The sequence below is a fragment of the Bacillus rossius genome, chromosome 5, assembly GCF_032445375.1.
Source record: "Bacillus rossius redtenbacheri isolate Brsri chromosome 5, Brsri_v3, whole genome shotgun sequence".
NCBI classification, from domain to species: Eukaryota; Metazoa; Arthropoda; class Insecta; order Phasmatodea; family Bacillidae; genus Bacillus; species Bacillus rossius.
The window spans coordinates 1413799-1440079 of record NC_086333.1 but is presented as its reverse complement, the minus strand read 5'-3'; the positions used below and the strand labels follow the sequence as shown (position 1 = coordinate 1440079).

General features: G+C 36.4%; 1 protein-coding gene and 2 long non-coding RNA genes across 3 annotated transcripts; 1 reads left to right on the top strand and 2 right to left on the bottom strand.

The window, feature by feature from the left end:
- Positions 1 to 14683: 14683 nt before the first annotated feature.
- On the bottom strand, positions 14684 to 18162 carry LOC134531538 (uncharacterized). Its single transcript, XR_010075024.1, has 2 exons — positions 17670 to 18162; positions 14684 to 14942 (listed from the first exon to the last, which is right to left on the bottom strand). It is a non-coding gene; the product is annotated as an uncharacterized LOC134531538 (long non-coding RNA).
- Positions 18163 to 18392: 230 nt separating this feature from the next.
- On the top strand, positions 18393 to 25066 carry LOC134531536 (uncharacterized). The gene is made up of 2 exons (XM_063367208.1): positions 18393 to 18957; positions 19103 to 25066. The coding sequence occupies exon 2, from the start codon at positions 20632 to 20634 to the stop codon at positions 22684 to 22686; it is 2055 nt and encodes a 684-aa protein (XP_063223278.1). The 5' UTR covers positions 18393 to 18957; positions 19103 to 20631; the 3' UTR covers positions 22687 to 25066.
- Positions 24621 to 25770, bottom strand: LOC134531537 (uncharacterized). Its single transcript, XR_010075023.1, has 2 exons — positions 25377 to 25770; positions 24621 to 25290 (listed from the first exon to the last, which is right to left on the bottom strand). It is a non-coding gene; the product is annotated as an uncharacterized LOC134531537 (long non-coding RNA).
- Between the last annotated feature and the right edge of the window lie 511 nt (positions 25771 to 26281).

The window sequence follows — 26281 nt, the reverse complement described above, 5'->3', positions numbered from 1 at the left end:
TTAAACATTCAAGACAATTAATGACTTTAACAGATTTTAACTTTGATATCGTACATATTACTGATCAATGTCAGTTAACCAGGTCCAGTATGTACAAGCTACAAGTCTTTACGTAGTTAAGTAGTATTAAGTTGTTTTTGCGAGTTTCAAATTAGGTCTTGATCGTAAACATCATAGTTTAAGATATCTTGCCATTAAAATAGGACAGGTAACTTCTCGCTGTTCTTGTTAATTCGGGGATGGGGCAAACAAACCTCGTCGCGTCGTTACAATACCAAGAGGCTGTGGAAAACCTCTCCGAACCCCTGTCTCTCCTCCGATGTTGCTGGTTAGATCTCACTCTCCTCCGATGTCGCTGGTTGGGTCTCCGTCTCGATGCACCTCCTCTCGTGCTGCTGGTACTCCAGCAGGACTGGCGTCGGTCACCTGGAGTCGTCTAGAAGGATGATGTCCTCCGGTACACCGTCTACGATGCCGTCTACCGCTGTCGAACTCCTTCCATCTCGAAGATTGATAGTCCTTTTCTTCTTTTCTTCTTAATTCGTCGTTGATCCAGTTCTATTTATGCTGTTAGTCAAAACTTATCGTCGTCGTCGATTCTTTAGTAGAGCTTCGAACATCAGTAACTACCTCTTCTTCATTGTGTAGTTCCGGTATTTATTATAAAATCATCAATTTCACGTAGATTCTAGCTATTCAGTCGTCGTACCAATGTTTTACGTGATATTCTTACATTCATTTATGACTAAATCACGGAGCTCTTTCTCTCTAATCCTTCTCCCATGATAGTAGAACAGAAACTCCAGTTCCAATTTGTTTCAAACAGTCAAAGCTTTCTCTATTGAACACTCTCCGAAATCACACTGGAAATACTAAATTCTTTAAATAAAATATATGCGCAGTCGAGCGTCCAATCACATATACTCTTTCCTCAGTAATGACCCAAAAACAATATTAAAAGGTGTAAGCTCATTTCCTATTCGTCGCCGTTTAACAAATGTTTGCAAAGACATTTCATAAAATTATTACTTAGATAAAACATGAAAATACTTAAAGAGTAAAACCAAATTGACCTGACCATAGAGATACAATACTGGTAAATATAATTCATAACAGGACTAAGACAAAGTCATAGAGGTAAAAAGTAAAATAATAAACATAAAATTCATTTCTATTGAGGGCTTCTCAAATACCTCTATAGAATAGTCCCCTTCAGAAATGTGACTAACGAACTATACTCTGATATAGGTCTTAGGACCATTTCTCATCATACAAACATCTCATCTATATTCTAATTATTTGCAGAAAATTTACATTTCATATTATTGACCTTATTTACATACTTACTTGCAAACATAGAGTATTGTCACCGATATATGTCTTCAAACGGACATATGTGTAACAGTGTATACTATTCTACAGGAGTGTAATATTTCCTCAACTGCGTTATATTATAGTGTCCTATTACTTGTTTCGTTTTAATGTCAGACAGTTCGTAACAGTTACTTCTAATAATCTTCGTGATCATATATGGTCCATCGAAGAGTAGAAATAGCTTCTTAGTAACGTACTTCCAAAATTGGCTTACTGGATTCGTTCTCTTGAGTACTAAATCTCCACAATTAAAACTCATCTTGCTGGAATCTTTCTGGTATTTTCTCCGAAGATCCGCCGTGGATGTCAACTTGGCTGCGACCAACTCTTCAGTTTCCTTCTGTATCTCGACTAATTCTTTATCTTCTGCGGCCAGAGCTTCATCGTGATGTCTCGGTAGTAACGATGACGGTATTATCAATGATCTTTTTCCTGTTAACGCTTCATATGGAGTAACACTGGTAGAACTGTGTACAGTATTATTCAAAATGCATTCAATGAACGTTAATTTACTCATCCAGTTCTGCTGTGTATCGTGGCAGAATGTCCGCAACATATTACCAAGTGTGCGCATTTGTCTCTCCACAGGATTACTCTGCGGGTGTCTCACCGAAGACGTGGTGGGTACGATTTGCAGTTTTCTGAGTCCTTCTTGCCAAACTTGACTCATGAATTGTGTGGCATGATCTGAAATAATTTTCTCCGGTCGACCCACTTCCGCGATAAACTGTTTAACTTTCTGGAATACTATCTTGCTGGTGGCATTGACTATGGGATACAACTTGGTGTATTTTGTAAATAAATCTACCATCACGAACACATATTTCACCCCGGCTGTTGATCTAGGTAATGGTCCCAATACATCCACTGATACCAACTCCAGTGGTCTCTCCGGAAGGATAGGTTTAAACTCACCTTCGAGATTTTGTTGGGCATGTTTCGCTTTCTGACACAAGTCGCACGATCGAGTAATGGCGGCGACTGACTTGTGCAGATTCGGAGAGTATAGCTGCCTAATCAATGACTGTGTCAGCTTCTTTGAACCAATATGCCCGCAATTCCTATGAACCTCCCAAATAATCGAGTTGATGTTTCGCTTCGGTATTACCGGCTTCCATGGCTCTTCAAATCTGGCTTTTCCCTTGCTATGATTGAACAATACTCCCTCCGACATGCAGTATCTCTCCTCTAACCTAGTTGGAACCTCTGAACCCTTCAATTTATCTATTATGACCTTGCAGAATTCATCTTCCTGTTGCAGTTGAGCTATCTGGTCAAAAACATTCTTGATTGTTGCGTTATCTTTAAGTTGTTGTGTCACAAGATTAGCTACCAAAAATTCCTTGGAGTTCTTCCTCGGTGTCAATTCATCATTCAATACATCGGGTATTCGACTTAGGTAATCGGCGACTACATTCTCTTTCCCTTTAATGTGGCATATTTCCAAGTCAAACTCTTGCATCAGCAAGCACCATCGTGTCAGCCTGCTACCAAAAATTTTGCCTGCTTTTAGACACATCAGGGCTTGATGGTCAGTCATTAGCTTTATATGTTCTCCCAGAAGCAGGTCTCGAAACTTCTGCAGAGCCCATATTATTGCTAGTGTCTCTTTCTCCGTGACCGTGTAATTTCGCTCTGCCGAATTCAATGTTCTACTCGCCATCGCTACGGTACGTTCTACTCCCTCATCGTCCATTTGCGCTAGCTTCGCCCCTAAGGCATAATCAGATGCGTCTGTGTATAGTAGAAATTCCCGACCTAACATGGGATGATAGATGACTCGTTCTTCGAGAAAGACCTTCTTGAGTTCTTCAAAAGCTTCCCGCTGTTCTGCTTCCCATTTCCACAGCTTGTCCTTCTTGAGTAGATCAAACAATGGGACTGCGATCTTGGCTATCTTGTCGCTGTAATTTCGGTAAAACCCGATAACTCCCAGGAATGTACGTAGTTGTTTAACATTCTTTGGTGTAGGGAAGTTGGAAATACTGTTCAATTTTTCAGGATCGGTATGAATTCCGGTCGGTGTCAGAATATGCCCTAGAAATGGTAACTCTTGTCGGCAAAATACGGATTTTCGCAGTTTCACCGTCATTCCTGCGTCACGTAGTTTCGTTAGGACAATGCCGATATGCTCCAGGTGTTCTTCGAATGATGACGATGTAATCAAAATGTCGTCGACATATGCTCGCGCGAATCCTTTGCACTCAGATCCTAGCGTTTCGTCCAGACAACGAGTAAACTCAGCTACCGCATTACATAAGCCGAACGGCATGACTTGGAACACATACTGCGAGTTCTTGAATAGGAATGATGTGTACGGTCTAGATCTTTCTTCTAAGGGTATTTGCCAGTACCCTGCCGACAAATCAAGTGTGGTTAGAAACTTGACACCCTGATATAATCGCAGAATATCATTCGTTGGTCTCGGACTTTCCCGATCTCGAACAGTAATTTTGTTGATCTCCCTCGCGTCAAGGCATAAACGTACTGTTCCGTCTTTCTTTCGCACACAGAGTATCGCATTCGTGAATGGGCTAGGCGCTCGCTTTATTACATTCCATTCCAACATTAAGTCTAGATATTCTTCAGCCTCTTTCAAATATTTCGCCGGGATGGGATACGACTTTTTATGGAATGGTTCACCGGGTATGACCTGAATACTAGCTGTATATAATTTGTTTAACCCAGGTTTTTCGGAAAATATATTTTGAAAATTTCTTAAGACATGAAGAAGATTATTTCTACCGGTTTCATTTACCATGGTAATTCCCTTTACAGCTTCTATTAAATCAGCTCCGGTCGCCATCAAATTTATGTCACTATTAATACACGAAGTTTCCTTATGAATGATTGCAATGCATTTTTCCGAAACTTCCCAATTTTCAGTAGTTTTCGTATTTTCTGTGTCATCCATAGCAGTTACCATCCAACCTGCAAAATTCAAAATTATTTTATGGCTAGTTAGAAAGTCTACACCGAAAATTACTGGTTTAGCCAATCCTTTTACGATTAATACATTAATGTACTTGGTGCTACCTAAACCTTCTACTTCCAATAAGGTCTGACGATTAATGATGGGACTAGCCCTTGATGTAACCCCTAGAATCTTTAAACTCGGTACTGGCATTCTCGGTAATGATATTCCGGTGCTCTCTATCATGGCTACGCAGTCTTCGCTGATGCAGGATATCTCTGCGCCGCTGTCTAATAGTACAGGCACTTTAACTCCGTTTAAAGTTAACAATATCTCCGGACATAGTGCTTGTTTCGCTTGAACTTCGGTTTCTGTGGGCTCGCTGAGTAAAAATTCACGCTCGTTTTCTTTGAACATAATGGTGTGTATGCTTCGACAATTATTCTTGTCATTTGCGTCGGGATCCAATTTTATACTAGCCCCGTCTAACTTACAATTAGGGACTGACGTGCGGAGCGTGTTTTCGCCATCCCTAATTAGTTTACCGCACTGTCCTTAAATCCTCTAATTTGCTCTTGTGACAAATTAGCAAATCCATTATTTGCATTCGGTGAAATCAAAAATGTGTTATTACCTCCTTGGTTTGTATCTGAGCGTCTGCTAGATTGCATGCGCGGCCATTCCATGTTGCTTTGCTCGTGACTTGGCGCTATAGAATATGAATTTCTTTCTCCTTGTCGCGCGTCGTGAATGGTGGTGCTAAAGCTGTTCCCTTTTTCAGACGGTACAAACGTTTGTGCATTTATGCTGTACTGACCTCCGGAATGATTATTGTAATTTGCCGATCGTTCTTTCGTTGTTCGATTTTCGCCTGAATTCTCTCTGAAATTAACTGTCCCCTCCTGACGTTTATTCTCCCACTGTGATTCATTTTCGCGTCTGTCTTGTCGCTTCTCGTTTCTACGACGATAGTACTGTGGTTTATAAAATCCGTTACCATATCGCTGACCTCGATATCTATTGTGATACCAATTACTTCCGCAGTTTTCAACGTTCAGTGTGTGAATTTGAGGTTGTTTGTGTCCGCTGTTCTGCCCTTCATTTCGGTTGCGCCAGTTATTGTATAACGGTGTCTGTTGGTTCGTGTTCTTGCGCTCGTTAGTTTCTTTGTGCGTTACCGTTTTATCGAGCTTAACGAGTCGTTCATACGTTAACAGTTGTTCCTTGAAATCTACAATATTACTGTATTGCCGTCCACTAAGTTGTAATTGATAATTGAGTGGTAATTGCGAAATTATCATGGCAATAAACTCTTCGTCTTCCATACGGCAATCAAGATAACGAGTTCTCTCGTACATATCGCTGATATGCGCCTCTAAATTTTGAAATTTACGATTTTCGAATTTTTCAGAATGCAACTGTATTCGCAAATTGCTTTGGATACGAGTATTCCAAAATTGGGATATGAAAGCTTTCTGAAACGATTCGTATGCGTGTACCGAATCTTTCGCCAACTCCCACCAATAATATGCCGTGTTTTTCAAGCAGTGGCTAACGCATTTCAATTTTTCTGCGTCTGTTAACTTAAATGTGTGGCAATATTCTCCAAACTGATTTAAGAATCTTCGAGGGTTTTCATTACTTTTCCCTGAATATGTTGGAACGTCATCCAACCATTTCTTAGAAGGGTGGTGTAGTGTAAGTACCGGATCTGCTGACATAATTGCAGTACTAATATTCGCGGGATTTCGCTCGGCTTCTATCGTTATCGATTTGTTTACCGGCGTGTCTTCCTTGTCGGTATTACATTCGCTAGTGTGGTGAGTCGTTAGTTGGGGCGAGAATGTTGCGATGTGTCTGGATTCTCTTTCTATTTCCCCTATTTTCGCCTCTACCATATCTAACCTTCCTGTTAGACGCTCGCTTAAGTGTACTACTTTATCGTCAGTGCGTTTACTGAATATTTCTACACCTTCAATACGAGTGTGTACACTGGAAAACTTCTGTTGCATCTCGTGCTGTGTTTCAGTTAAGTCATGCCTGATTTCTGCTGTTTCATCTGCAATCCTGCCTAAAGTGTTATTTAAGACTTGCACTAAATTGTCTAGTCTTTCGGCGTTTTCTCGCTCCTTTTGTTCCCTTTCTAACTTCTCCTCCTGTTCTATACGCTCCCGTTCTTGTTTCTCCCGTTCCCGTTCTAGTTTCTCCTCCTGTTCTTTACGCTCCCGTTCTTGTTTCTCCCGTTCCCGTTCTAGTTTCTCCTCCTGTTCTTTACGCTCCCGTTCTTGTTTCTCCCGTTCCCGTTCTAGTTTCTCCTCCTGTTCTTTACGCTCCCGTTCTAGTTTCTCCTCCTGTTCTTTACGCTCCCGTTCTAATTTCTCCTTATTCATGAACTGGAACAGTGCATCTAGGGTAACAGTTGGTGTCGGCGGCGAATGACCCAACTCCATTTCCTGCTGTGACTCCATACCAGTAGTCTCGATGTGCTGTTCTGGTACTACTTCTCTAGGTTCTCGTTCAGGACTAGAGTCAGAAGTGTCATTGCTACCTCTCAAAAAATATGACTTCCTACCTGTGTCTGTCATCTTGACAAAATAAAATTACTGTCTGTATTTTTCAAAGTGTCTTGAGTTGTTCAAAAAAAAATCATAAAATAGTCCCTAACGTTGGCTTACACGTTGTGCGCCAAAATTCTGAAGTGTTTTCAAAATTTTCCCTTTTCTTCTGTTATTTTTCAGACAGCTCCAAGGATGAGCGACCAAAATTTCAAAAGGGTGTGCCACCGTTGGGTGATCAAAAATTCTATAAGTATTTTCAGAATTACTCTATGGAGTATATTTCCTAAAATGCCAATATCTATAATGTAAAATGTGGTCTAGTTGGGCGCCGTGAAAACTCTATAAAGTACTAGTGCTGTGATTGGTATGTAGCACAACTACTAACCTCTACAGAATATTAACTAAAATATGTCTTGTTATGTTGATAGTGAAAATAAATTATTCTCAAGTTGTATGTACTGGTGTAGTTTGACTCAGTGTGAATACCAAACAATAAAATGTCGTATAATTCCTTAGCAGTATGTCTCCTTCTCTTTGGGTGTAAGTATTCTGACCTTAAAATCAACAAATATAAGTAGTGGGTTTAAAAGCATTAACTTCTCTATGACTGCTGATCTCAGTGTAATAAAAACTAATTATTCTTTCAAGACAATCCAAGCTAAATATTTCTGTCTATCTGGTTTAACATACACATGATATGTAAGTATGGTTATCAATCGGAAAAATAAAATATAATGAAAATTTAACTTTTTACTAGGGTCAAAATCATGGTTGTATGGGTGACAATACTCTTTTGCAACATATCCAACTGTAACATGAAAAGTGACAGAGTCAATGATTAGCAAGCAACATACAAATACCTTTGAGACAATTATTCATGTTTAAATAGGTTTTTCATTAAACAAAATTTCAATATCCGTTATACTTAAATGTCTTTCAGAACTAATTACGTTTTACGTAATTGTATCACTGAATAATAGTTTGGTTATCAGTCAATATTTTAAATATTATTGAAACACATTTTAACTGGCAAATTAGTCTTTTCTTTGTTTTTACTAGCTCAGTCTCTTTCGGTAGATCAAACTGTCTCAAGACTTCTGGACCTGGGGCTATTCTTTAAACATTCAAGACAATTAATGACTTTAACAGATTTTAACTTTGATATCGTACATATTACTGATCAATGTCAGTTAACCAGGTCCAGTATGTACAAGCTACAAGTCTTTACGTAGTTAAGTAGTATTAAGTTGTTTTTGCGAGTTTCAAATTAGGTCTTGATCGTAAACATCATAGTTTAAGATATCTTGCCATTAAAATAGGACAGGTAACTTCTCGCTGTTCTTGTTAATTCGGGGATGGGGCAAACAAACCTCGTCGCGTCGTTACAATACCAAGAGGCTGTGGAAAACCTCTCCGAACCCCTGTCTCTCCTCCGATGTTGCTGGTTAGATCTCACTCTCCTCCGATGTCGCTGGTTGGGTCTCCGTCTCGATGCACCTCCTCTCGTGCTGCTGGTACTCCAGCAGGACTGGCGTCGGTCACCTGGAGTCGTCTAGAAGGATGATGTCCTCCGGTACACCGTCTACGATGCCGTCTACCGCTGTCGAACTCCTTCCATCTCGAAGATTGATAGTCCTTTTCTTCTTTTCTTCTTAATTCGTCGTTGATCCAGTTCTATTTATGCTGTTAGTCAAAACTTATCGTCGTCGTCGATTCTTTAGTAGAGCTTCGAACATCAGTAACTACCTCTTCTTCATTGTGTAGTTCCGGTATTTATTATAAAATCATCAATTTCACGTAGATTCTAGCTATTCAGTCGTCGTACCAATGTTTTACGTGATATTCTTACATTCATTTATGACTAAATCACGGAGCTCTTTCTCTCTAATCCTTCTCCCATGATAGTAGAACAGAAACTCCAGTTCCAATTTGTTTCAAACAGTCAAAGCTTTCTCTATTGAACACTCTCCGAAATCACACTGGAAATACTAAATTCTTTAAATAAAATATATGCGCAGTCGAGCGTCCAATCACATATACTCTTTCCTCAGTAATGACCCAAAAACAATATTAAAAGGTGTAAGCTCATTTCCTATTCGTCGCCGTTTAACAAATGTTTGCAAAGACATTTCATAAAATTATTACTTAGATAAAACATGAAAATACTTAAAGAGTAAAACCAAATTGACCTGACCATAGAGATACAATACTGGTAAATATAATTCATAACAGGACTAAGACAAAGTCATAGAGGTAAGAAGTAAAATAATAAACATAAAATTCATTTCTATTGAGGGCTTCTCAAATACCTCTATAATGATTTGTATATAAACTCTATAATATTCATAATACATCCCAGTGAATGTGAGTTCTTTTCATATCTTGCAGTTATTAATAAGAAAGCCTTAGGTCCAAGGATACCTAGTATCGTATTGTTTTCTGTATTCTGCTTATTAGCAACAGTTCTTTTCCCAATATTTGTAAATCAAGGAAGTTATAACAGACACTTAAATCTTTTTATATATGTAACTATTATTTATCAATTTGATTATTACATTGTTGGAACCAAGTAACTATTTAAGTCACTTAAACTTATATGCAATAAGTTGACATCATAAAGCAATATTAATAATAATATTTAATTGGCTAGGTACTTAATTATTAATGTTATAAATCATTGTTTTACATTGTATTTACTACAGGAATGTCACAGCTGGAAACATTTTCCATGACAAACAGGGTTATGCAATTTTCTTTAACTCAATCTAGAAATATAAAAAAAAATCACATACATTTCATACTTGTTTTTATCCATCCAAAACAACCATGGTGAAAAAATATTAAACAGTAAGTATTTTCAGAGCCTTAGCAAATGTTGGTCTGTACCACATACAGTTCGTACGATATCTCTACGTGAAACACATACAGTTCATTATTTGTAATTTTAATTATATTTCCATGAACATAATGAAATTAGTATAGGGCCTAGGTTGTTCACTGTTGAGTACTTCTGAAGTATTTTCATTGTGAGTTAACATACATACCAAATGCCATTCTTCCAGCAAAGTTACAAATAAGACAACAAGATAATATATGTATAATATATATAATATGTATAATATATATAATATGTATGTAGTACCATATTTTAAACCCCTATTAAATGCATAATAACTCAATCTCTTTTCTGGACTATTAAGTAATAGTTTTTGATTACTGTTATTTGTAACTTAAATAAAATGACAACTAACAAATTAGTAAAATATATAATTACGTGCGATATAGTGTGACAGTTTTACTTGGACGGCAAACGAATATAATAAAATGTCTATGACAATGTTAACTTTACTCATTATTATGGAAAGAAACAAAATGGGCAGATAAGCATATTCTACGCTGACATTTAAAAATGCTCAATTCAAAATGAACATTTCTTCCCGATGACAAACAAAAAAGTTGTATGGTCGCGAATAATACATTCGTATGGCGTCACATCAGCGGAATATTCCCTTGGCATAAATGTGTGAAGTCTGTGACACAAAAACAAATGAACGAACAGCTTTTTTTTTATCGGATGTGCAATCGGAGACCCTTGGGGTGGTTGAAGAGTGTCAGGTCGGTCGCCAGACCAGATAGTGAAAGCTCAGGGGCTTAGGATAGAAAAGGCCTATCTCCAAATTATTAAGTATAAATGTTGTCATGAAATAGTTAAAGACTTGATTACAACCAGGTTTTTAAACCCATCATGATCATGAAGACACTGATCGGAAGGTAATGTACAATACATTTCAATGGCCTTTTCAGTTTTTGCTAAATAATTATAAATATAAGCAAAATTCCACTGTATCTGGACAAATCAAAATATTGATTATATTTTTTTCATCACAGAAATAATATATGATATGATAACTAAATTTGAAAAAAGCGGTTATGTTAAATGTATTGTATACTTTCAGTAGGCAAAATTTCTGGCCCCTACCTCTTATAGACTTTGAGAAAAACTGCCTTTTAAAATAACATTGATATAGATAGGAGCGCAAATTTGTGACACGGCCTCTTAAGTACAAACTTGTCTCGTGGAATTGCTTTCTGCCACAATTGCCTAACATTGTCATCATTGGGAACTCGGAATATTGCAACTTTCTCGTCCGACTTTGCCTGATAATTTGTTTTGCACCCAGGTGCAACACAAAGGTTAGGCATTTTCACAATTAAAATAATATACGCTTATTCTCTTTACTAACAATCAATGCTCCTTGCTCACAATCACGGTCTAAGAAGGGGAGGTCTGGACACTCCCCAACCTGGCCAGCATGCAAAAGTGGCACACCTAATGTCTCCGTAGTTCCGCTCCGCTCCACCATCTGACGTGTAGCGCTGGTTGTTCTGCGGTGGTATTTTAAGCTTTGTTGTTATGAACAACTCAACATAATAATCATTTAAATTTTCATTTAAATGTTTAAAATGCATTAATCTCCAGATATCGATACAGTATTAAATTGGATGTGTTTATTTTTTATAAGTTTGGGAATTATTTCATAAATTAGGTCAATTAGGTTACGAAGTATAGTTTTCACATTGGCATTGGCGGGAACTTCATTGTGAGCAAGGAGCATTGATTTTAGTAAAGAGAATAAGCGTATATTATTTTAATTGTGAAAATGCCTAACCTTTGTGTTGCACCTGGGTGCAAAACAAATTATCAGGCAAAGTCGGACGAGAAAGTTGCAATATTCCGAGTTCCCAATGATGACAATGTTAGGCAATTGTGGCAGAAAGCAATTTCATGAGACAAGTTTGTACTTAAAAGATCCCATTATGTATGCGAAAAACATTTTGTGGAAGACGACATTCTCACAAAAAAAGGAACACAAAGATCAGTTCGGAAACGTCATTGGAATAGTAAGTTAATTTTTATTATTTGTATGAATGTAGTCTAAAGATTACTTATTTTTGTATAGGCCCAACTTTTTTAAAAATGGAATGTATGATGTCGAATTTTATTAATGACCAGCACAACCCTGATAATACCTGTTTGTAAGTAGTTTGACAATACACCATTTTTTATTAAAATACAAAATTTGCAAAACGAGTGCGATCTCTTCCTTAAAAAAATTATTAAAATCCCAAAATACTTTTATTCAGTCCTTTAAACTTTCCTTTGTTATCTTAAAAGGCGCAGATACGGAATTCAAACTCGTTTAGGAGTAATAGCAGTTTGTAATTTACATTACAATACCTGTGCATTCATGCGGCTATCAAAATTATTTTTGCTTGCTGTGTATGTGCGTCTTGTTTGTTTTCGACAACTTATAAAAACGTATATATTTTTTATTTGGATATTGTAAGGCAATGTAAATAAAAAAAATTAAAAAATACGTCCCTACTATGCACCCAAGCTGAAGCGTCAAGGACAGCCTAAGTTTCACCCCCATAGATCGACATGCACGAACAGTTCCGAAGTACGTCGCTCGATCGGGTAACTTCGGTAGTAGAAAAGCGCGGGCTATAGCTACAGCTTTTGAACGTGAACAATGATATCGTTTTTTGATCTAGCAAGAGATAAATTGCAAAATTGTACCAAAAGTGATAAAGATAACACTATTCCGGGATATGTAGACAGTGAAATCGGTTATAACAATTTCTTTGATGCCTTAAAAAGTGCAGGTTACTCGTTCTGTCAGAAGTAGTGCAGCACAGGAGCAATTCAAAATATTAGATTCAATTTTCTGTAGAAGACGAAGCAAGCAACATTAAAATGTTTATCTTGCTTGCTTCAAATCCTCAACCCTTATATCTGTCAATGAAGGAAATTAATTTAGCTTTCAGCTTGGTGACCTCTAGATCATTACAAAAAAATGAAGGGCTATAAAATGCTAATGATATGACAGAATGGGTGGGTGAAGTAACGTAAGAACTCTGAGAAAACCAACTAACCACTGCAATGTTTGCTGTGTTCCCCACTATCAAAAGATCCATTAATGACCCTGCTGATAATCAAACCCAGAGCACTTAAACACAGAGACTTAATGTTTGCCTCTAATGACCACATTTATAAGACCACAAACCTAATGCTTATTACCTTTTCCACCATTAATTTAATTACCTTACCTTTACAGATCGTGAGCAGCAGGTAATGACCAGTGTACTGAATGAAGTCTTTGAGATTAAGGGCTTCTTATGTGTAGGAATGTTTGCAATTTTTGAAACAGCCCTTTTCGGAATTTTATTATTCTACTACTGTTAAAAGTCTCTTCTTTACAAATTTGCTTTGTTCTCTGTTACTAATTATTATTAATGTAGGGCATCCTCCATCCATTGCATACCTTTAGTGAACATAATAACATATATTTTATTATATTTTTATTCTCCTCGCTGGTTCTGTATGTTCAACTACAGCTGATTCAGTTGTGTCTTTATATTTTTAATTATTTATTTCCATTGTTTTCCATGGCAAACAATACAAAACTTCAATGCCGTTAATCCAAAAATTGGAAGTAAATCATATTTTGAAGGTTTGCTATCTAACAAATCATTAGGTATTTAAAAATTTATTGTAATTTTTAAATTCAAGAAAATTTTTCTGATGTATGTTCTGAGAAAAAGACACATTTATGGAAGCTTACTGTAACACCAAAAATGAAGTATGATGTTACTGATATCATTTGTGTTTGATATAATTAATTATTAGTGTTAAAAGTGCATTTGCAGTGCTAATTTCTGATCCCGTTCACATACAGGCATAAGTGTGATAACTAAAATGAAGTATGACGATTTAAGAGTTAAATGTTATGTTTAATCTCTTTGCCTAACTGTTTGATGAATATTTTAAGTGCAAATGTGCAGTTTGTAGTTTTTATGTTAGATCTAATTCATATTATACAGGCTAACGTGCATTGTTTTATGAAGAATAGTGTTGTAACAAACTGTCAGATTAAATTGTTTTGTTCCAAAATAGAGCAATGCTCTTTGGAACATTGCAGAAAATAAAATTTTAAGAATTACAAAGTCTAGCACAAATATTAATGTAAATCAGCTCCAAGACTTAAGTTGTAAATGTGAAATTAGGCCTATGTGATTACAATCTTATGGCATTAAAGGTCTAGTAAGCCTACCTACATTTGTATTTTAAATAATCCAAGTTCATAAACATTTAAAGAAATTGCTGCAAATATTTCAGTTCAATGAACTGATTCAAATAAAAAATTATAGGTTTAAAGATAATCTAGTAATGAAGCCAATAGTATTATTAATTAAAATCTTGTCTGTAATCTCAGAAGTCAGAGAAGTTGAACCCTCATGCAAAACCCAGAGCTGGTAGGCAATAATTTTTTTAATTTATTTATCATTTTCGGATTTTTTTTTATATCAAAGATTGATTAATTTACATTGATTGATACCAAACATATACAAGAACTTCAGAATACAGATTTTCCTTCATATTGAAATATTGTTATTTAAAAAAAATTATTTTCTTTTATTGATAATACACTTATTGGAATTGGCTCTAGAATATAATAGTGAATACGTAATCTGTACTTGTCTATGATTTGTTTGTTTTTTATGTAAGTGTATATAGTAGTGTTTTTTTTTTAATGGTTGTTGGCTAGTGTTATGTATGTATGTGCACTATATGCAAATGGTAGTTCTGATAGTATATGTTCATAATAACTAATATACTGATATCAGACTAGCTCAAAATTGGTCTGTATTGTACATATATGAATACTTTATAAGATATGTATTGAAATATTATTTGAGTTAAGGAAAATTGTTACTGTAGAGTGTAGATGTTTGATTGATTATTGAAAAAAAAATTCCTTCTGACAACCATTAATAATTTTTACTGCTTTTTATTAATCTTCATAAAAATTCACAAGTCACCATGGTTACCATCTTCCAGCCACAAAACAAATATTATCAGTGATTTTAAAATACATCAATAAATATTATCAGTGATTTTAAAATACATCAATAAATATTATCAGTGATTTTAAAATACATCAAATAAACTCTCTCGCTGCATTCACGAAATCATTGCTTATTTACATTCGCCAGCCAAAGAGTAGATTAAAAAAAAGCTGTTCTCCACAAGCCTGAAACAAAAAAGAAATCAAAGTTAAATGATTTATATTGTGCTAAAGAGAAATGAAACTGATAAATAAATGTATCAAAGAAAAAAGTTATGCATACCAGAATGATAAATTAATTTCAAAACCATTTTAGTTAGAAATTTGATACATTAAATATTTTGGTATATTCTCATGTATGTACTACAATTAACATTTTTCTTTGTCCTTTCAAATAGATATTTTTTCCAAATACTTTTTGACAAAAACTCATTTATGTGAAAAAAAATTATATGAAAAACATAATTCTATTGCTCTTGTGCCCATTATTGCAGAAAAACTAGGTATTTAACAATCCAAGTAACTACACAATTTTAGAAGTTTATTTCTCAGGGCCTCAAGTGATGTAATTGCTTGTTATTAGCTTAAGCAAATCTAGGCTTTGACTCAAGCAAAATGTTTACAAGTTGAATTAATTTCACGTAATGCATGTCACATAAGCAGTTAATTTTTTTTTTTTTTTTTTTTTTTTTTTTTAAGTATCTAACCAAAGTCTTTGGGGAGAGTATTAGTAGGTAGGTTACCAAAATTTGTAAGATTCTATATATATCCTATATGTTCATATTTTAGTTGTATCAACAAAATGCCTACACAAGAATAGATGTCAGCATGTTATTTTGCAGCAGTCGATGGCATTACTTCATAGTACAGTTGTGAAATCACTACAAAATGTGTCGGATGTATATTGCAATGATTTACAATTATTATCGGTAATCGCATAACTGCAGAGTTCAGAGCGTGTTAGAAAATTAAAATATACCACACATTGTTCTTTTTTTGTTTCTAATAATATTAGTTTATATTCCTACAAAGATGGATTCAGAAATTTCCTAGAGTAACAACTTTTCCACACAAACCAAATTTGATAAATAGTAATTCTTAGTACTATGTACTTCGCCAAATAAATTATTTTTAAAGTCTAGGTAAACTTACCTAAAGAATAATTGCTTACACCATTTTACAGTAGTTATGAAGAAGTTACCTTTCCCTAACCATTTTCATGATTTAACAGCACTTATGTAACTAACCTAACCAAGTATTGCAACTGTGAACTACAGTATAACCCTGTAATTGTTTTCAAGTGAGCATGCGGAAAAAAACATAAGCAGTCGATGGAAATTTAGCCATTCCAGTGTTTTAACGTTTTACCAATGGATTCATTAAGAAAATATAATGTTAAAAACCATTGATCAGTACCCTTGATGCTTGAATTTGCTTAACCAATCCAACAATTATACAACTTCATTGTGCATCAATAAAGTAAATCAATCATCAATACAGTAAACGTCTTCGATTATACTGCGCTAATTCCCAAATATATTTTTAAAAAATTGAAATAAATTGTTTAACAGTAGTTTAATGTTAAAGTAGGTAAGTATAAACAATACAAAATTTGTAAAATCATGTGAATGGTTAGTTAGCTAAATTTAAAAAAAGTAATTTTCTTTTGTTGCTGCTTATCCATAAATTAAATTATAAAATTTTGAAAATACCGCTTCAGACACTAAAAACCTTCCTCTATTAAAACTGTAAACAGCTTTTCTTAATTCCTACTGGTTTTCAAGAAATCACATTTTGCAGGTCACGCTAGATAGCTTATGCAGTGAAGCAGCTGTTACCATTTTCCCCTCTAATTGCATAGCAGATCCTGTGGTTTTCCATATATATAAGAATGTATATATTTTTTATTTGAATATTATAACCTAATGAAACGTAAATAATAGTTTTAAAAAAGTTACGAGTCTCTAATGTGTATCCAAACCAAAACGCCAACCCTTGACAGGGATTTTTTATAGCAGTATGGAGGCGCAAAGCACAGATTAGTTACCTGTAATAGCACGTAACCTGACATATAAAAGGAATCATTTGTTACAAAATGAAAATTTATTTTATATGTCAGGTTATGTGTTGTCTCACGTAAAAAATCAGAATTTTGCACCTATAAACTGCTAAAAAATATCGCTCTCAAGGACTGATGCCTTGGGTTTGGAATGCACAATAAGGAGTCACATAACTTTTTTAATGTGTTAATTTACGTTTCTGCATTGCAATATCCAAATAAAAAATATACAATTTGTGTATAAAAAAAAAACAGGATCTGCAACTCAATTAAAGAACAACATGGTGACAGGCCCTTTACTGCACAAGTAATGTAATGTAACCAATAAACAGTGATTTCTCAAAAACCAGTCTGAATTTAGAAAAAACTTTTTTCAGAGTAAATACAGGTACATATTTAAAGTTAAAAAAAAAAGTGTCCAAAGTTTATTTTGCATACAAAAAGCAGCAATGTGAGATAATAACCTAAAAAATCACTGTAAAATGTATATTGGTTGGTTAGATTAGGTTAGTAACATCCAACCGTTCAATTGATTTTACAGAATTTTTAATTGGTGCTATTCCAAGCTAACCAAATGTAAATTCCACTGTACTTAGAATCACTGTACGTATAATGTTACTAACCTAACAAATTTCACTGTATTTTTAATCCAGCTAACCCAAGGGCAGTATCTCAATATTACAGATTTGTAATAAATAATCCTAACCTATCCACATGTTAAACATGATAAACTACTTGCAGTATCAAACAACCCTCATAGAGAATAATAATTTTAAACATGTCAGGAAGTAAAAAACACTTTAGGAATTTATAATTTTTCCTGCAATACCCCAAATTATATTAAGTGCACTCACCTCAATGTAATTCAGCTCTGGTAACAATCATTTTAAAATACTTTTACTTAAATGCGGTTAACTGCTACACACCACCAGAAAACATTTCTTATGATTTTATATTTTATACGTTGTGCGCTCATGAACATAAGATGAAATCTCCACACGCTACCTAAAATTTAAAAAGATAAGCCTATAGTGTACAAAAATTTATATAAGAAATGATTACTTGCCAAGAATAACACAAGCAATGTTAACTTGTAAACGGACAAAACTAATCTCCTAACAAATCAAACAGAAATAGCTCAATAACTTACCTGAAAATCTCATAAATAGTAAAAGGAAATATTTGTGTACATGTGTTTTACTCTTAAAAAAATATAAAATAACATTAGTCAACAATTTTTTGATCAATATTGCAATGTTTGTTTTGAACGTACAGATAAAAAAAAAAAAAAAAAACCGAACATGTACGAACCAGCCCGAAGGGCATGTCGATCTATGGGGGTGAAACTTAGGCTGTCCGAAGCGTCAACACTTGACATGAGACACGAAACATTGACGATGGCACTTATTTGTGTAGCAAATAATGTATTGTAAATGCAGGTTTGGTATAGCGCTAGAGTTGAATAGCGGACGTCGAACGAACTATGGAGACAGTAAGTGGTCACTTTTATCTGGCGAGTGTCCAGACCTCCCCTTCTTAGACCGTGCTCACAATGAAGTTTCCGCCAATGCCAATGTGGAAACTATACTTCGTAACCTAATTGACCTAATTTATGAAATAATTCCCAAACTTATAAAAAATAAACACATCCAATTTAATACTGTATCGATGTCTGGAGATTAATGCATTTTAAACATTTAAATGAAAATTTAAATGATTATTATGTTGAGTTGTTCATAACAACAAAGCTTAAAATACCACCGCAGAACAACCAGCGCTACACGTCAGATGGTGGAGCGGAGCGGAACTACGGAGACATTAGGTGTGCCACTTTTGCATGCTGGCCAGGTTGGGGAGTGTCCAGACCTCCCCTTCTTAGACCGTGGTCTAGATTTAAGAGTGAGGGGAGTTAGTCATGGCGCCAATGCTGCGGACAGCCTAAGTTTCACCCCCATAGATCGACATGCCCTTCGGGCTGGTTCGTACATGTTCGGGTTTGTTTTTTATTTTTTTTAACTGTACGTTCAAAACAAACATTGCATTATTGATCAAAAAATTGTTGACCAATGTTATTTTATATTTTTTTAAGAGTAAAACAAATGTACACAAATATTTCCTTGTTACTAATTATGAGATTTTCAGGTAAGTTATTGAGCTATTTCTGTTTGATTTGTTAGGAAATTAGTTTTGTCCGTTTACAAGTTAACATTGCTTGTGTTATTCTTGGCAAGTAATCATTTCTTATATAAATTTTTGTACACTATAGGCTTATCTTTTTAAATTTTAGGTATCGTGTGGAGATTTCATCTTATGTTCATGAGCGCACAACGTATAAAATCATAAGAAATGTTTTCTGTTGGTGTGTAGCAGTTAACCGCATTTAAGTAAAAATATTTTAAAATAATTTTTACTAGAGCTGAATTACATTCAGGTGAGTGCACATACATCCACGACCCCAAATTCACGACTAGAAACGAGCTAGTCTGGCGCCCACCCGGACAACACAGATCAAGAACCGCCTTTTCCCACTAGGAGCCACACCGGGACTCGAGCCCGAGACCCCGGACGACGGCACAGACAACCAATTTTTTAGAAGTCGCCACACTGCAGAATTACAGCATGTATTTAATCATTTAATTCATACATATAATTACTAGGTTATTAGATATATCAAATTACATTTTCACTTTAAATCGCAATAAACAAGCTACTCGGCTATAGGAAATGTGCATATTTGAACAAAAGCTAATGCATATACTGAAGTCCAGCCAAAAGTGTGATAATTTTGCCGCACAGAAACATGACATTTAAGATTTACAGAGCCAATTATTGTGATAATACTAATTATCTCAGAACACTGAAACTTTAGTTTAACTATTTTTCAGTGTTTATTTATATGTCTTTCAAGTGTAATTATCTTTAGGGTTTATTTATTTCTCTTTGTTTAATGTTGTGCAAAGATATGTGACTAAGAGAAGGTGATTTGGTCTATGGATCGGCGGATCTTTTTAAAAATGGAAAGGAGTGTGGATTGTTAACGATAGAAGTTGGAGAGAATAAAATGAAGAAGGAAGTTTTAGTGGCTGGTATCAGCTATATTCTCAGCTGATAGTTCACTGAATAAGTGAACTGTTGTGCCCCTGAGCCAGGGCGAATGCTATGGTAATATTTAATTACCGGGGCTACTTTTATCCGCTGAAATATAAGGTACCAAAAGTCTAATGTATTCAGTACTGAAGTTTTGTGTCCGGTGAGCCCCTCCTATTAACTGTTTCGGCATAGTATTTTATTTCTCTGGTTTTCATTATGGCACAACATAATTATTTTGAATTACGCCTAGTGGTCCCGATTTAAAGACTCTTGTGCACTCCGAAGTAACTGAGCTAGTTAATTTTTTTTATTCACTTTAATTACTATTATTTATCACAAATGAACTTTTGATTTTGGTTGTGCCCAACATAACTTTATAGATAAATTATATTTTATTTGATTTCTAATGAGTCATGGATAAGCAACCTAGTTTCTCAGTGTCGAAATAGGTAACCTTGGGCATAAGCCGCAATGGAAAATTACTTATAGCATAGTAAACATTTATGATTAATATAGTAATGTTAAAGTGTGGCGCCCATATAAACTTAATATAGTAACTATAATTCCTATCATATAAGTAAATACAATTATAGAGTGACAACTCAAGGTGTTTCATTTTGCTTCGAAACACATAAGAGGTTACCCTATAATATTAGTATAAATTACAGAGTGTCGACCGTACGTGGGGCCCGATATTTTGTCAAGTAATTTTTGTTGAGTATAATCATGAATACCAGAGGGAGGTGCCATAACCGAGGCAATACCGGATCTAGGGACAGCAGCATGTCCGAGGACAGAGAGACAATTCCTATTCTGGTAACACAAGAGATAGAGGGATACGAATCTAATCAGCCCACGGAACACTTGGAAACTATCTCAGTTTTAGGCCCTACTCCTAGTGGCAATATTGACTTAAATAACTTGTTCCAGGGACTCATGGACAGGTTAGATGCCAACGCTGCTGAAATAAATGCCAGGTTAGATGCCAACGCTGCTGAAATGAATGCCAAATTAGACTCTAACACTACCAGGTTAGATGCCAACGCTGCTGAATTGAATGCCAAATTAGACTCTAACACTGCCAAATTAGACTCTAATACTGCCAGGTTAGATGTCAACGCTGCTGAAACCAGTGCCAGGCTAGATTCCTATACTGCACAACTGACTGGCATACAGCAAAGTATCCTCAGCTTCGAGAGTAACCTCAAGTTAGAGCTGGAGGAAGTTAGGGAGTCAGTATCAGTTGTAACCAACCGAATAACAACACTAGAGTTTAACACTGATCAGAAATTAGCCCAGCTTCAGAATCAATGCCAAGACACCACACAGAAGATACAGGAGGAGTTAGGCAGTGTGTCAGAACGCTTAGAACAAGTGGCCCAACAGGCTGCACAAAACCTCTGCAGTTTGGACAACACTAGTCAACAGGTGCACGAACAAATGGCACAAATTTCACACAAAACGGACGAACTAGGACACCAACTAGAACAGCGAGTAGGTAATCTGGAAAATCGCATGCTTACCCTCAGGTTGGACAACCTGATGGATAGACCCATCACTACCGCAGTTACGCCCATAGCTATCCCTAGTAACGTGCCAGAGACTGCTTCACCAGTTACTACACCACATGCAGCACATTCTAGCCTTTCTCCTGCACTTGACCAAGTGGCCATTATGCACCACCCGGCCAGACAGTGGTCAGAGGCCATGCCTCGTTTCGCAGGCGGGGAAAATGAAAACCCCATGCGGTTTTTAAAAAAATTTGAGGAGTATTCAGCCATGTTTAAGCTGAATGACGAGGAGAAATTAAAATGCCTGAATACTGCCCTCCGCGAACATGCGTATTACTGGTGGGAAGTAATACAAACTTCGACCCACACATACGCAGATTTCCAAACTCAATTCAAGCAGAAGTTCTGGAGTGTGCGAATACAGGGCCACTTAAGAGCCAGGCTGCATGGGGAAAAATTTGACTATAAAAAACATAAGTCTCTGGAAGCCTATCTCTCGAGCATGTTCGAACGTACCAGATATTTAGACCTACCAATGAATGACGAGGAATTTATTTCCATGTTTCTTGGACAACTACCCTACAAGTACCAGTTACAGCTAACTGGTAGGAATTTTTCGAATATTACCGAGTTTAGAGAACAGTTACTGGCATTCGCCAGGCTAGAGCAGCAGGGGCGGATTAATACCACTGAACCAGAAAAGGCACAAGCTCAGAAATCACCTCCGCTTTACCAACAGTGGCAGCGCGGCGGGGAACAGCCCAAAATACGAGTCAACACCGCCAAATGGAAGTTTCACCACACCGGTAAATGGAACAACCGGCAGAATCGAATACATAACTCGAACTTCTGGAGCGGGAAATGGAGTCGTCCCGGTGGTGACGAGTACGAGCCGAGCCACCATGAACAACCCCGTAACAAGAGGTCGCAACACGAAGAACAACGGCTTCCCAGGTACGAGTACCCAGAGCGACCAAGATCACCACGTCAAGGGTACCACGACCGATTGCCAAGATCACCGGAGCAGCAGCAACAGCTAGTGTTCCCTCCCAGTGGAGCTGAAACCGTCCAGTCAGCGAACACCCCGACGAGTTTCCCCACTCACAACTTCCCCTCGTCCACGTCAAAGTACCAACAAGGATACTTTGCGCGGCAATCACCAATCCCTCCCAACAGCAGCCAGATGCAGCAGCTGCTGCAACAGCAGCAGGCCAGCTCATCATCAAACGCCGCCTTGGCTAGCACAGCCAATGTGACGGCGTTAAACTAGCAAGGATTAGTGGTGATACGCCCCAATCATTAGTCCAGGGACCAGACATGGGGGTAAATGATTACCAACAGTTAATCCTGTGGAGCGGCAGACCGGCGTATACCCCTTATGAAGCCATATGCTTGGTTCGGTCGGAGGCGATACCCAACCAATATTTACCCATCTGCGACGAGAATCCGGATCAGGATAAACTTCCTAGCAGGGAAGAAATTGAGGATTTAATTAGAGCAAAGCTACACCTAGAAGCCAGGAATAGACAGAAGCGGAAAACCAGGCGCAAGCTACACCGTTTTAAGGTCGGTAACCTTGTGCTGTTAAGGACTGCGCCAACAAGCAACAAGTGGGCGAATGTAACGAAGAAGTTATTCCTACTCTACAGTGGACCCTACGAGATTCTCCAGGTACATCGGGAGAACTGTTACACCTTAAAGGAAGTGTCAACAGGTATCAATGTGGGAAACTACAACATTAATCATTTAAGGGCCTACCACACACCAGTGGTGCAAAATATATAAGATCAGAGTATACAAAATAGTTAGCTGTATGTATACTGTACTGTTATTGTGCCTAGAATTATTAATAAGATTTATGTGTAACTGTGAATTTATACCGGAAGGTTATGGTGTTAGTCAGCTGAGTTATTTTTTTTTAATTTTGTGAACTCAGTTGATTTCGGCTAGGTGAAGCGTAGTCTTCCTAGCATTTATGTGGTTCAGTACGAGAGTAAATGCTCTTGTCCTTAGGCAGAGACCTAGAGGATGTACTGTGAACCTGGTGTACTGTATGTACATGTTTATTGGCAGCACCTAATAGTTCGGTTCACACACACGAATTAAGTAATTTTAATGTACATTGTCAGTACAGGCTGTATATTGGTGCTAATGTATACCTAGGCAATGTTCTGTTGTAAACACAGACACCCTGACACACTGTGTGTAAACAAACAAGAAAGCACTGTAGAAATAGAAAATAATGGCTTACCTTGTTAAGATCCAGGCCACAGTTTTTTTTTTTACCTACCTATTTCCTAGGCATTCCTCATTTCTAACACTTTTCAATCAGTAGTAAATCATGCTGACTAGGATTGTAATCCCACAGGATTATCCTATCTAAGTGGATATTTACTTCATCCACAAATTCCTAGATATCACACATGAAGAAAGAATTAGCTATATAGCTGTCTAGAGAGACCACCTTCAATTCTCTTTAGATTAATTTTGAAAAGAAAGAAAATATAGCTGACAAGAAAGAAAAATGCACATTAATCATTGAATTTCACTTGTTTACATCATACAGATAGCACTCAGGTTGAAATCACTGTAATTCACTGTCTATTTCTTGATGTGAAAAGATTCTTCAGTGATGAGTGTAGAATGTTATTATTTGTTAATTGACAAAATATTATTAAATATCTGTGAGGTAATTAATAACAATGCTAAAAAGCTAGTGATGTGAAAATGTGATTTAATGTTGTTTTATGGGAGACCAAATGAAACAATTATGATTACTAAGTATAATCAGAAATAACTGTAAAATATTAGAATATGTGCATATAAATGTTATGTCAGTGCAAATATCTATAAAATGTTTGTAATCACTGTAAATATTTAATATTTAATATGTGCCTATCAATGTTATTGTGTTTGAAGTTTAATTGTGTGTTCCTGCACTGAAGTTAAGTTAATGTTTCTAAGAACAAGTTGCTTGTAAATATAATATATATCATAATGAAACAAATGTTTATTGTTATAGGCAGAATCCCAGGAAATGTTATTATTTCTGCCATAAAACTAATGTACTAAAATAATAATGTTTATAATGAAGTTTAACAAACAACTATTTCAATTGATGGTATGATACCAATTGTAATAAAACAAAGTTTTTATTTGGCTAGGTTAAAAATAATTCTTTTCAGCCAAAATAACTAAATGGCCTTCGTGTAAATAGTTATTTATTGTTGTAGACAAGTAAAAATTATCACATTTATGTACACAGCATTTTATCATGAACATGGAAAAAAATACCCAGTCTCAACAATAGTCCACATCTGATTTAATATGAGTTGTGTCAAATTATGTGTGTTTAATTTAAGATTTTAAATTTTTAATAAGTAGGCCTATTTTAAACCAAGGTTGCTTACCCATTATTTAAGGTTAGTTAGGGTAGCAAGTAAAGAAGAATTTTTACGTTCCGGTGTCGGCAGCGAATGGAGAATAAACTGTACGAGGTAGTTCACTTGGACGCTTAAAGTTAAAAAGCGCGGGTGCATTTAGAGGCTAATATATAACAGTTTAATGAGTGTTTATAGTGTACACGAGTGCGCGGACGAACTACGGACCGAGATGAATTCTTCTTGATTCTCGTCTACTGCATGGGGTAGTAGCATCAGCAGTGACAGCGTCCACCACATCTGTCAGGCTTTGGGCATGACGTCCCACCGCAGGCCTGGGGTGGAGCGGCCGAGAGGTATATCCAGGCATGGGTTGTCTGGAATGGCTGCCTCAGTCCTCGCTAGCCTGGATCACGATGTCAATGTGGTGACATCAGTGGTTGTCATTGGCTTGGACGGCGTCCCGGTCAACAGCGTCCAGCGACGGCGTGTATCTGCACATTGAGCGGTATTGCTTAGTACCCGCCACACAACACTTGTTGATAGCAGCCTCGTAATTCCCTGCAGAATCAACTCCTACCTTGTAACCAGCGGCAGAACGAGTTTTCTTCTTTGTTCCCGAGACCTTCAGCGAGGTAATAGACACCTCGATTCACGACGCCGGGTGTTTGTTTACCAGACACTTGTTGATAGCAGCTGCCTGCTCCCAGGATGAAGAAATATGGTGTGAGCCGTTACGATTCTCAACTGTCACGAAACTCAGTGTTACCAACTTTTGGCAAATGTCAAGTTTCAGTGTTTGAATTTGAAATTATGGTACGACCTAAATTAAACCAAATTTAAGGTAATTTTGGTGTGAATTAAGGCCGAGAGCGGCATCTGTGATAATACTAATTATCTCAGAACACTGAAACTTTAGTTTAACTATTTTTCAGTGTTTATTTATATGTCTTTCAAGTGTAATTATCTTTAGGGTTTATTTATTTCTCTATGTTTAATGTTGTGCAAAGATATGTGACTAAGAGAAGGTGATTTGGTCTATGGATCGGCGGATCTTTTTAAAAATGGAAAGGAGTGTGGATTGTTAACGATAGAAGTTGGAGAGAATAAAATGAAGAAGGAAGTTTTAGTGGCTGGTATCAGCTATATTCTCAGCTGATAGTTCACTGAATAAGTGAACTGTTGTGCCCCTGAGCCAGGGCGAATGCTATGGTAATATTTAATTACCGGGGCTACTTTTATCCGCTGAAATATAAGGTACCAAAAGTCTAATGTATTCAGTACTGAAGTTTTGTGTCCGGTGAGCCCCTCCTATTAACTGTTTCGGCATAGTATTTTATTTCTCTGGTTTTCATTATGGCACAACATAATTATTTTGAATTACGCCTAGTGGTCCCGATTTAAAGACTCTTGTGCACTCCGAAGTAACTGAGCTAGTTAATTTTTTTTATTCACTTTAAATACTATTATTTATCACAAATGAAC

What these genes read in the sequence shown, in the direction of transcription:
- LOC134531536 (XM_063367208.1), top strand. Translation starts at nt 20,632, where the DNA reads ATGAATACCAGAGGGAGGTGCCATAACCGAGGCAATACCGGATCTAGG.